Raw genomic sequence first — 13,009 nt, forward strand, 5'->3', positions numbered from 1 at the left:
TAGGGGGGATTGCCATACTTTCCGAAGGCGTATATTGTGAAATTGACCCACTTTACATTTGCCACCAAACATTGAATCTATATAACTGGAATTAATTAATTGTAACTATTGACCTTGGAAATATCGATTTTTGCATAGCTTCAGGCTCACGTGAACTCTCGAAAGAAACCAAGGAAGGAAACCGAGGGACGAGGAGTGAAATGGAGGTCGCTTGGAGGTTTCCCCACACTACTGCCCGCCCGCCGATTTCCGGAACTCCTCAAGCAATGTCCCCGGGAGAAAGTAAATTACATAACATCAGTCTAAATAAATAAATATGGAGGAGCTTCAAGACTACATTTGTGTCGTGAAAAATAAATGATTTAAAAAATATTCTTTAAAAAAGATCACTTGTATCACTTGACATAATTAATTAATTTAAGATGTTTTTATCATCAATAACAATCGGCATATGTATGATGAAAATAATTTTCATTTATTCATTTTTATTAGTGATATAAGTGGTAATTTATAGGAACGTGTTATCCAAATAATTCATTTTTAGCGAAACAAACAAAACTTAAAACGCATATTTCTAGAGAAAAAAGACATACCCATTTTCCAATGCAACTCGTAATTGGTTTGAGTGTAGCCGCTTGATCAAAATTGTGCCAATAAACGAGTAGTTTTGCAAAGCGGCTTGATATCCAGGAATCCAATAGAACCACTAAGCTGAGTATTTGTGTATGAGAGTGTTCGGTTACTGATGTTAGGATAAGGGTCGGGATAGAATAGGATAAAGCGAGATAAAAAAAAATTCTCAAATGATAAATGTGGACATATTTAGTCCTATGAAGAGTTTGGTATACGTGAGGATAACATTGGAAAATAAATGAAAATATTCAATTTATTTTAAAAATTGAAAAGGGAACACAGTAGATCGAGAAATTATTGCCACCACGACGACCACCAGTGTCGCCTTTGCACAGCGACGTAGAATTATAGATCTGAGACTGCAGGAGATAGAACGGGCGGGGGAATTACAAGCGACCACCGGCATGCCTTTGCGTTGGTGATGCTAAAGATCTCCAGCCTCTCCATCACCATCTTCACTTCGCTCCTCGAGAGGTCTGCGTCCTCCCCCTGGATTCTTGCTTCGGCGTCTTGCTTCCCCTTAAGATAGTTTGATTAAGCAGCCTAGTAATTATTAAGCTGACGAGTGTGACTAGAAAATCAAGACATTGTGCCTACTTAGTTTTGTGCTTGTTCCGATTGAGATGCACAATAGAACATATCAACGAACGTTACGATTATGTGTATGCAAAATTTATCTGCAACAAGCGGTCGATGAAAAGAAAGCCCTTATCTAAAAGGACACTTATAAATGAGTATCAAATTGACTCAATTAGGGTGTGTTTGGCAATTTCCATTTCTGCTTCCCGGAACACAAATTTTTGTTCTTTTGTTCCGGGAAAAAAAAAAAACAGAAACGCGTTTGTTTACATTTTTGTTCTGGGAATAGATTTGAAACATAAATAAGAAGTATAAAAAACTTGTTTCTTATTTTCGGAAACACTTCCAAGAAACACTTTTTTTTTCTTTTTCTTTTTCTTTTTTTTTTGGCCGGTCGCCGGCCTCGGCAATGGCCGGCCAACCAGCCGTTGAGGGCTGGTGACCTCGCCGGTGAGCCTCGCGTGGCTAGGCGAGGCCGCCGGCCAAAAGGAAAAGAAAAAAAAAAAAAAAAGGAAAAATAAAATAAAAATATTAAAAAATTAAAGGAAACAAAAAAAAATTATACAAGTTTACTAAACGCATTTTTGTTCATAGAGTAGAAATTTTTTACAGTTACCAAATATGTTCTTATATTCAGAAATTATTCTCTAGAATATAAATAAAAAAAAACTATTTCTGTTCAAAAATTATTTTTTAAAACAGAAATATTACCAAACTCATCCTTAAAAAGCAATAGAGGGCAACTTTGAACTTTCAAGTATCCAACGAATTAAAGCGTGAATTTACAAAAACTCTAGAAACACACCTGGTAGCGGTCTGAGTAGCTGGACTACATTCTGATACGTACAACGTGCAAAAGATTCTTGCATTTAATAACAAATGATTGTCATGTGGGGACTGTTAAGAGTTCTTGAAGTAAATGTTGGAATGGAACATGTGTATCTACGGAGATGGATTTGTCCGAGACATCGACCGGCCATGGAGATTCTGGAGCTGGAACAGCCAGGTCGGGCAGGATTGGATTCTGATCCGATGCTGGCCAGCAGTTTGTGACATGTGCTGTTCGAAGCGTCTCTGCGCACACACCAAATCTCCATGTAACATCTGTTACAAGCATGGCCTCCTCGAAAACGTGAAACATCAAGGAAACCCTAGTTTAATGATACTTCCTGTCATCACAAGTTGCCCTAGTTTGAGTCCAGTCTCGTGCGAAAGGAAGACGAAGAAACAGAATGGAAATATGACGTCACATATATCAAAAATGGAAACACAATCATACCCAGAGGAGTCAGTCGAATAAAATCCTACGACATCTTTCGGTTAGTTATACCATGTGCAATCTCCAACTTGCTAGACCACCAGATTCTTTTTTTTTTGTAACCGGTATGTACTATGTAGCTGGATACTGATTTTGCAGAAATGAAAATAATTGATATTGCTAGCTTGAAAGAGTGATGCTATAAATGAATAAAAATGATCGGTTTGTGAAATTAGTTCTTAAGCGCATATCCCATACTCAAGCACCCAACAAGATTTCGTGCATGGCTTTTTGCGAACCCAACTTGTGCACTTGATATTAATATATTGCTCTACTCTCTCATTATTGCACAATGCAATCAATTTCCTGCAAATTAATATATACATAAATACACCTCGTTAACTCTCTCATTATTGCACAATGCAATCAATTTCCTGCAAATTAATATATACATAAATACACCTCGTTGAAGTGAATTTAACGTGAAATTGACTATATCTTAGCACCATCACAACTCTCAAATACAATCAAGAGATTTAATGTTTTTCATGCAATCTTAAAAGCCTCGATGACCTTGATCATCGAGATCAAATCAGAAACTCCTAATTTGACCGCAAATTTTTAGATAGCTTCGAATCCCTCTGTGTAGGCAGCTCAAATACGAACCGTCAGATCAAGCGCGGGCCTCATGTGGAGCCCCACTAACCCTATCGCCCCACTCAAATCCAGCCACGTCTCTCCCCTATTTTGACCCACATGGTGTGCGATCGATCAGAAGGTTGACCGTTAGAGCCACAAAGCACCGCAGAGGATCCAACCAAATCCGTCTCTCAAACTCAGGACTTAGGTAGCAATGCCGGGGCCATGTCCCCCCGGCCATAATATTCTAATCCTCCCTTGCCTCTTCTGCATCAAGCAACCCTCCTCTTTTCATGCTCCGCCAGTCGGCACACTTTGCCACTTTCCTAATCCTGCCTCGCACACAGCACCCTCCCAGCTAATCCATGATAACTTAAATTAATCAGATCGAGATAATCTCATGAATCTCTTACTTTGATATCACTTTAAACATCAATCAAGCCACATTCACTGCCCCTGCATAGAAAAATCTGCCCAAAGCTTTTGTATTATTCCCATGCAGAAAAGAGAGAGAGAGAAAGAAAGAAATAACCCTAACTTTCAAGAAAGCCACTCGCTCTCTCCCTCCCTCCCTTCAAGAACGCGGTCATCCTTGTATAAATACTTCGCCTTGCCCCACCACATGCCTCCAAGCTCTGCGTCGAGCTTTTTTTCTTCAGAAACGCCAAGAAGAGTGTCTCTCTAGTGCCCAGTTATAGTCGAACACTACATATAATCTATCGTCAGCCATGGCCGAGGTTCAGCAATGCAAGTCGTACACAAAGAGGAAGGGCAACGGTGGCCTCACGAGGAAGTGTGCTTCGTTGGTCCGGCAACAGCGGGCCCGAATTTACATTCTCCGCCGCTGTGCCACCATGCTACTGTGTTGGTACATCCAGGGGGATGACTAGACCAAGCCCAACCCAACCCTCCTATATATAAATTCCCCCACTCTTCCACCTAAATTATTCATTCACGACGTATATCTTTCTCATCATCATCATCATCATCATCGTCATCTGGTTCCTTTATCACGTGTTTAAAGAGATCGGAATGGTGTTCCATCTTCTAATACTCGTTGGAGAGCTTCGTCGGTCCAAGGATGCTGGCGGCAGTCCTGGGCGGTTCAGGTGGCTTTGTGGGTGTGGCCGAGACATCTCTTTTCTCCTTCTGCCATGTTGCGCCTGTTTCACCATTTTTTCGACTCAAAATGGAGGAAATCCATTAGAGTCTTGTGTTTTTGGGCACATGGCTGAAGGAAAGATTAAATTATGGCACGCTTGAGCTTTTTCACGAACCGGCCGGGTCAAGACGGTTATTCGGAGATTTGATGGAGCTGATATGAAGTAATATGTATGTGTAACATTTTGTATGTGGATGTCACATTTTATTGCAATAAGGGCTTAATGTAATAAGGGTTGTTAAGTGAAAAGTCTTTTGAGGAGCTGATTTTTAGCCCTTGTAGTTTTTGTTCTCTTTCTGAGGGAAAAGTTAAGGATCTGATTGACCTGATTCTTAAGTGTGTTGGCGGTAACTCATAGTAAATGTAACGTCCGAGGTTCTAATAAGCTACAAACGTGAATGGACCATCCTTTTTGAGAAAATTCATTGTTCCGATCTCTTACCACGCAGGATTTTGTACGTGTATTGATGCATCTAAAGCCTTCACATATCTCCTTTTTCCAACAGAAGTTTATTTCCGTATCGGCAATGAAAAAGAAATATGATACGATGCAGGAGGCGAGATTATTATGTGGGTCATGTCAATGAGTATCGAAAAAATATTACTTAAGTGAATACAATTAAAAAAAATATCAATTCAAATATGTCGATTACACATCACACAAAAAGTTGACACAATACATATTTCTAACTTTTTCTTGATTGGATAATTAGCTAAACACTCTTGTTATATCAACAGAAAGGCCCGTCGAACGCGAAGCTGTTGATATCACTTCATAAATTGGATTGCTTGGCTTAAGTTTTACGAGCTAAGGGACAAGTCTTTTTGGATTATTCATGTGACAACAAATTTCTCTTTATTTGGAGGAAATGATCTAAGCTTAGAGATGCGGTGAAACCTCACATCAAGCACCTGTTTTGGGGATGGGGCAACGGCTTATCTGTTGCGTGCTGATTGGCATTTGTTTGGGTCTCTGCTGAGGAAGTTTACTAGCAGAATAGTGTATGATTCTGCTTTGCCTTTCCTGTCTAAGATTGCAGATGTTATTCAAGGCCATAGCTGACTTTGGCCGCCAACTAGGTCAATTGATCATGTTGAGATACAAGCTGCTCTTTTTGAAGATCCAAACTCCAGAAAATTAACCAAAAAATCCTAAACCTATAACACTTTTATCAGTTCAATTATAAACCTTTCAATTTTGCCAATTTAATCCTAAATTTATAAGATTGTATGATAATTTTCTCCATCGAAGAATGATCTTGTCATTTGGAGGCTAATCACATCATGCATCTTTGCAATTTGCTCTTTGGGTTGTCCTTACCTTCAGAGGGCAGTCGTCTTGAAGTTTTCCTTTCAAGCTTTCTTGGAGTGCCTACTACAATAGTATTTGGTGGCTAGGAATCGATGCTTAAATGACTCTTCCTTATCTGTAAATGCTAACTTAGATTGTGTATAGGATAAAGAAAGTTATGGGAGGAAGACTTAGTAGTGTAGGCGTTGAAAAGGAATAAATGTGTATAGTCATGGAGTAACATGCTGTAAATGGGATTTTTTGGAATAATATATAAGCTCTTGAGCATGTTAGTAGGATTTCTCTCTCCTGCTTCAATTTGTTTGGAATGAAATCCTGACAAATTGCCAAAAAAGGAATCCTTAAACAGGGCTGGTGTTTTTCAATACATAAATCTGACTAACTGAAATTTACAGAAATACACATGAGGGTATTGGAGATTTTTTCTGGCCATCATAGGAGATATAACTTCAGATATCTCTCTTCTAGTTTTCGTCTGACTTGCTTAGTCTATGAAGGTTCAAATTGGTAAACAGAAGGTAATTTTATTTCCATTTTATTCCTGCGTATCTCCCAGCATGTGATATAAACAAACGCTTAAACATTGCCTGTAATGCATCTGAACTTTGCAAAGTCAACCCTATGTAGGTCTAAAAAATGGTGAAACCAGTGCTCAAAATTGCAACGGACGTGTCCAAAACCGGTAGCATGTATAAGTTACTGAAGCGAAAATACATCAAACACGTTTGATGCGTATACAAGGATACAAATGCCAGAGCAGTCCACTGGCGATACAAGAGACTTACTGAGGCAAAAAAGACAAGCCTTAAGAAGTGAGATTCTATGATGCCATGGAACGGAAGAGGAAGCTCGTTGTTTTTGATCTGGAAAGTCTAGTCCTGCGCGGTGGCAGCAACAGCAGCATCCTGGAGGGCACACTCTTCAATTTCCGAACATCACTTATCATTCCAATCCTTAAAGAGTAACATAATGTATAAAGGAACATTTACTGCCGCAATAATGGTGAGCATCCGTAGTGTTCGGACCAGTCTCTGGACAATGATCTTAGTTCTAGATTTGCTTGTTTTAAGCGCTGGCTTCACATTAGAGCCAACATCACTATTCGTATCTATATTCACAGACACCTCAACGTCCTGATTTTGTATTTTTGCTGTTGGTCGCATGACGGCACTACCCCTGCTTCAAAATAACCACAAAAACCAGTTAAACTTATCTCAGCATCTACAGAAGGCAAGACTAAGGAAAGCTTGGCACAATAAGAGAAATTATGCAAATGTAAAAACTTGAAGTTTGCATCAGAACTTATAAAAGAATGGAAATTTGATTATGTTTGTTCTTAATCACCTTACTACTGGACCTTTGTCACTCGAATGCATTGTAGGGTCATCCAAGCGTTTCTTGATAAGGTGCATTGTTCCTTCTGCATCCCAAATCTCTTCATAAACAACGTTTTCGTCTTCATTTTTCTCTTTCGTTGATCCACCAAACAGATTAGAGCTTATGAGATGTCTGCAATGGCCAATAGTCCCACAAATCTGATGCCAAAAGCTCTTGCTACTGGTTGGCCAGAAGAGGAGAGCAAGAAGAGTTGCAATATATAGCAAAAGGTACCTGACAAAATCCGCAACTCTCAGAAAATGAGAATTAGAGAGCGAAACTGGAAATCACATTGTGATGGTGAGATAAGACATTTACCATATGTAAATGTGAGTTTGCATAGGAAGAAAGCAGAGTTGAGTTAAAACTGCTTCTTGTGGACTGGACGCAGTTGACGTTGTCACATTACTAACAGACAACAGCATGAAAGATGGATGTAAGTTCCCCTGCTGCCAACTCACAGTTCCTACAGTGTGCTGAATGCCGTTGTCCATCAGATGTAATACACTAGATGACAGATGGGTTGTTCCAACCAAATACCATGGGCTTACCTCCACAACATTCCCAAACTTGGCTTTATGTACCACCGTGCATTGGTCATGATCATGCCCTGATAAAACAAGCACCTACAAGATAACCATGTGTGAGTTTGTTACTAGTAAAATAGCACCACTCTATTTTACGAGCTATGGGCTACATACTTAACTGACCTTTCATCTAAGCATGAAAAACCTGAATGAATTACTGCCATAAGTTGTGGTGATCATGCACGGCCATGGAGCCAAGGATGGCCCCTTACAACTCATTGTAATAAGATAAAGAAACAAATTATTTAAAGCTTCTTTGGGGTTGGGTTGTACAACTCACCACCTACCCACAAAAAAACATAAGGTTCAAGAGCCTGTTCACTGAGCTCAAGCCATTGAATTTCATATTGAATATCTGTGTCATTTCCTTTTTTGCTTTTCTTGATCTACTTTATTATTTTATTTTTCTTTTATATGCATGTTTATGAGTTTACTTTATTGTATAACTGATTCAATAGGAAATATGTATCATAATATAATCATTTATAATTTCCAGAATCTGGTAGATTCTTTTTTTTATTTTAAGTGAAATATTAGTTAACTTTGGCATCTTTTGAACAGATGAGACTTCACAAAAAAACTAAATCACATCGCTAACTACAACAATTTCAGGGGCTAACTCCCTAAAAAAACCCAACTTTAAGACCCATTCCCATTCTACTCCAAACTTTATTTTGTTAAAAAAAAAAAAAAAAAAATCCCCACATTCACTTTAGCCCCAAATTTCCTCACGTGTTCAGGAATTGCCTCCAGTGTCTTCAAGATTATCAACTTCAGGTTTATTATGAGAATCTGTGTCTCCAACAACACCTTCACCTTAATGGAACAACAGCAGCCTCAGAATGTTGATAATACTATAAAAACCAGTGGCAGTTTGTGGGTGCATGGGCGATATTGGGACTAGAGTGAAAATTGGGGATTTTTAACAAAAAAGGGTTCAGAGCAGAACTGGGACCTATGGTACAAAACGTTTCTACTTATTTTACTTCTCATAACAATTTATTACTCAGTGTTTTTTGCTACATGCATATATAAACAAAGATCAATTATAACATTTAGTCAAGTATACAGAACACCCCCCCAAAAAAAAAAAAAAAAAAATAAAAAAAAAAAAAAAAAAACAAAACTAGAATTCTAGCTGTCACTGATCATGCAATAGAAAAACCTGACTAGTTAAAAAGGTAAACACTTTAACCTTAAGGTGTTACAATTTTGAACTAAAGTACAAGACCAAAAAACCCGCAATTGGAATAATTACAGCGACAGACCTAAAACCACTTGAATCCCAAAATTTGATTTCCTGTATTTAGGTCCTACAACTTGTCATAGTATCCACTTCAGTCCTTCTGTTAGTACCATTACGTTTTTGTGACAGAGAAACTGCGTGGTGTTTTTAATTTAATGAACACGTAGCATTGCCAAAATAATAAAGAAAGCCACATGGCATTTTCCATGCGCTTAAAACTGACAAAGTTATTGGGAAGACTCAAGTGCATCGAAGTTGCAGGTGATAGAACTTAAATGCATGAATAAAATTTTTAACAGTCAAGTGCATTATCGTGACAAGTTTCAGAACTTGCCTTGTAAATGTCCCATCCACAATTAGGCTGGTGCTACTGTAGATATGCATTCAGCCAAACTATTCGAAGCCCAAGTTACGATAGATTATCTCATCTCAGATTTAGATAGTACACAAAATCCAACTTACAGGTTTGACCAAATCCAGCAAGTAGTTAGATGATTCTTCAGTGATGTAGTTCTGGTACCTGTATCACTAACTGTCAGAATGAATTTTATCGTCACAAGCCGATGATAATTCTGAGCATAGAAAGAAGGTAACCACGAGGCTTACCCTATTTCTTGATTTTCAGTAGTTCGCTGGATCCTCTGGAAATTAAAGAGATTCATGTTCGTTAAAGTGCCAAGAACATCACCATGACAGTATCGAAGTATGGACCCACAACACTAAATCTGGATCATACTTTCCAATTATCAAAAGCTTATTGGCTCACCATAATATACCCACATCAATGTGGCATTGCTCTTATAAGACCATGCCGTTGAATTGTCCAAGTAAACTAAAAGTTTTATGGAAAGAGACAATGCAATTCTTATGCTAGTGATGATGCACACTCCTTCATTGATTTATTCTTTACAAAAATCAGCTATCCTACCTGATTGATGACCAGCGAATTACGATTGCGTCCGCAATAAGTCCAGTCACGCCGATACAAAGGAATATGAGTTAATAAAACCCTTGGATTTGAGTGTGAACCTAGCAAAGTGCAAATAATCTTGAGAACTCCTCCCAAAAAGAGATGGATTTGAACCGTCTAATATTTCACTAATCATCAAAGAAAAAAACATACCCAGGGAGACATTTTTTACCAAATCCCAAGATGATGAAGCCTTCCCTTCTTGACGCCCTGCAAATGAGATACAAATGAGATACTCCACTGCCTCAACATAGAATGAATCTAAATGGACCCATTCCAGAACACTTTGGTTGCATTTCAAAGAACAAAAACAGAAGCATGCATTACAATGCAGATGAGGCTAGGTAGTTCATATTTCAGAAATTCTCTAAGAGAAGCTTTTTCTTAAGTACGTAGACCGAGAATATGCATGGAAGACACATATTTGTATACAAGCAAGTTATGCTAATAAAAGGTCACTAGTTTTGAACTCTCAAGCATATGGAAGAAAGCATAACATAAATTAAATGTACCATCCAAAGTTTGGGCATCTACAGCAATAAAGTCCACTTTTCCAACCGTGAATCGGTGATTTTTCTCTCCAAATTCTCTTTCATACCGACTGAGGACCTGAAAATGGAAAATGAGTAAAAGCACAAACTTTTTTTGGGTGGGTGGGGAAGCAATACATGGACAAACCTTATATAAAGCAGATTTTCTGTTACAACATGATGAGACCAGTTAAAGTGCCTTTTGTCCAGATTAGACATGGGGATGCACGTCACTCAGACCTCTATTGGTACTACTACCAAAAATGCATAAGAGTGACCAATTGAGATACCTCTGGCTTATGGGAGTGAAGGCTTGCATAACCAACATCATGGTTTCCGGGAATGTAGTAGACTGGATATTCTGTATGCTTCTCCTGAGTTTTGAGATCGAATATATGCTTGAAGCGGTTCAATGAATCCTGCCATCTAATATGGTAAAACATGTGAATGGCCTTTCTTAAGATAAAAAAATACAGAGTTGGAAATCAAATTATGTCAGTCAAACAAAAACAAGGATGCACAAAAAAATTCTGTAATTTCACAGTGGGAAGCTCTATTAAGTTCTCTCCAAAGGTGAAAAAAAGGGACAGAACTAAATGTAATTCAGCAGCAAGCTTGTGCTCTAAATCTTAGAGGGAGTGAAAGATAAGATTAGCATGGATTACCAGAATCAGTTCTATATAAGGTCCCTTGCCTACATATCATGTTCATAATTGCACGCAATTCTTTCTTATATTATTTACTGCTGTGCATATATATGAAGCAATTAAATTTTTTCTAATATTCCATAAACCTTCATACTTCTACAACAGAATTCAAGGTAGGATATCTAAGTAAACGTGACAAGGAAATAAGCCAAATAATCAATGTGCTGCAGTGGTGCACAAATTCAAGCATTCCATAGTGAATGGTGATTCGCACACACATCTTTTCCAAAAGTAATACAGTAAACTGCAGGCATTACTCTTCATCAGACAAATATGGGCCTCCATCAAAATAATCACCCAAAAACAAAATGACGTCGGGTTTGAAAGGCAGAATGGAACTCATGTAGGCTCTGTGCATAAACAGATCTGTATAGAACTGCGCCATCTCCAAAGCAAAGGATTTAGGTGGCAGGCCATGAGACGTTCTATCCATCAGCTGGTGACACACAAAATCAGTATCAGATGCAGGGGAACATGAACCAAACACCAGTGGCAATAAATGGAGATACAACTTATGCAAGAGTACCTGTGGATCTGCCAGAACAGCAACTTTGACATAACCATTCTGATCTCCTACATTACCCATCTGAGATTAGCACAAACAGGACCGTCTATTACTACGTATTCGCGCATTCTTAATCCCCAAAGACAACCCAAGTATTTCGCCTAACCAGGTATAGTCCGATCAATTAGGCATGCACACATATGTTGAGTATCTGCACTATCTATGCGTCATTGCAGATTTACCTCCCTCCCGCGGTCAATACTTCTTACGAATAGTAACAAATTGGATAAATTCATATGGCAGTACATTCAACTCACAGCATAACGCACTAAAGCATCGAATTTGATGTCTGTTATGGAATCAAACTCGCCCTCCCGTATATAAAGCAGAAAACTTTCGGCGATTGCAGCCTGACCAAGTCACCGAAAGATCTCGAGCTGGACGCAACTAATAATGGGTACGCGGCGATTCGATGAAATACAGAAACGGCGATGGAAAAACAACGGTACGAGCCGAAGCCTTGCATCAAGAACGGAAATGGAAGAAGAAGAAGAAGAAGCACCGTGGACGTGGAATTGAGATGAGGCCACGAGCAAGACCAGAGAGGAGGGACCCAATAGGCCAGCATCTCGCCGTAGAGAAGGCTGGCCGCCCACGCCACGCACAGCAAGCCTGTCAGCTCCCCCTGCTTCATCTCCTCCCTGTCCCTCTCTCTCTCTCTCTTCCTCTTCTGCCTAGTGTATCGCTGTTTGGAACCTGAACCTCGTCGCAGTAGTTTCTGGCGTTCCGCCTTCCTCCGACGGGAAAAACCTCGGAATTCGAGTCTCGGCTTTGACCTCCCTTCCCTTCCCTTTAGGATTTGCTTCGGGGTAAATGCAATCGAGATCTAACCAGATATGATTTTTTCAATTTGTGTAATTAAATTATGCAATCGAGTAGGTCCATTCTATTCGTGAATATGCTGACATGACTTTTTCAATTTCCTTTTATGATCCTAGGTATGAGCATAGTGTTAATCTTTAGAAAAAAAAAAGCCTAAAATATTAAGAAAACTAAAAGCGACGAGGGCTTGCAATCCCTAGCACAATGACAGACACCGCCGCTTACCACCATCATGTGAGGGTCGACTACACGTCGCAACATGTCAATACGAGCATCAATCGACCCTTGAGCATTGGTGGCGGCCTTCTTGCGGCGAAGGCAATACCCAACAATCCTAGATATGGACCTGGCAAGAGTCATTTGTGGCCATGGCACTATGTTGATTGAGTAATTGACGATTGCCTCCACCATAATCTTCTCATTGTACCCTAATGAAGATGTCCATTATTGTCCAAATTCTTTCTTTTTATATTCACTCAAGAGACGATCTTTTAGGCCGGCCAGCTTCCTTTTTGCTCGCTTATTTATTTCCTCTATCTTTTCATTCCAAATCAGGCCGAAAATTATGTGGTATACAAGGCTCCATTTATTTCATGAAAAATCAATGATTTAAAAAATATTT

At 39.0% G+C, this 13,009-nt stretch overlaps 1 protein-coding gene across 1 annotated transcript; it reads right to left on the bottom strand.

The window, feature by feature from the left end:
* Positions 1-6,207: 6,207 nt before the first annotated feature.
* On the bottom strand, positions 6,208-12,663 carry LOC104419541 (uncharacterized protein C630.12). Its single transcript, XM_018862788.2, has 14 exons — positions 12,613-12,663; positions 12,068-12,391; positions 11,527-11,586; positions 11,258-11,436; positions 10,584-10,719; positions 10,276-10,372; positions 9,917-9,973; positions 9,722-9,822; positions 9,400-9,434; positions 9,256-9,313; positions 7,512-7,586; positions 7,279-7,436; positions 6,928-7,194; positions 6,208-6,759 (listed from the first exon to the last, which is right to left on the bottom strand). The coding sequence occupies exons 1-14, from the start codon at positions 12,646-12,648 to the stop codon at positions 6,519-6,521; spliced, it is 1,824 nt and encodes a 607-aa protein (XP_018718333.2). The 5' UTR covers positions 12,649-12,663; the 3' UTR covers positions 6,208-6,518.
* Positions 12,664-13,009: the final 346 nt, after the last annotated feature.

The sequence above is a fragment of the Eucalyptus grandis genome, chromosome 9, assembly GCF_016545825.1.
Source record: "Eucalyptus grandis isolate ANBG69807.140 chromosome 9, ASM1654582v1, whole genome shotgun sequence".
NCBI lineage: Eukaryota > Viridiplantae > Streptophyta > Magnoliopsida > Myrtales > Myrtaceae > Eucalyptus > Eucalyptus grandis.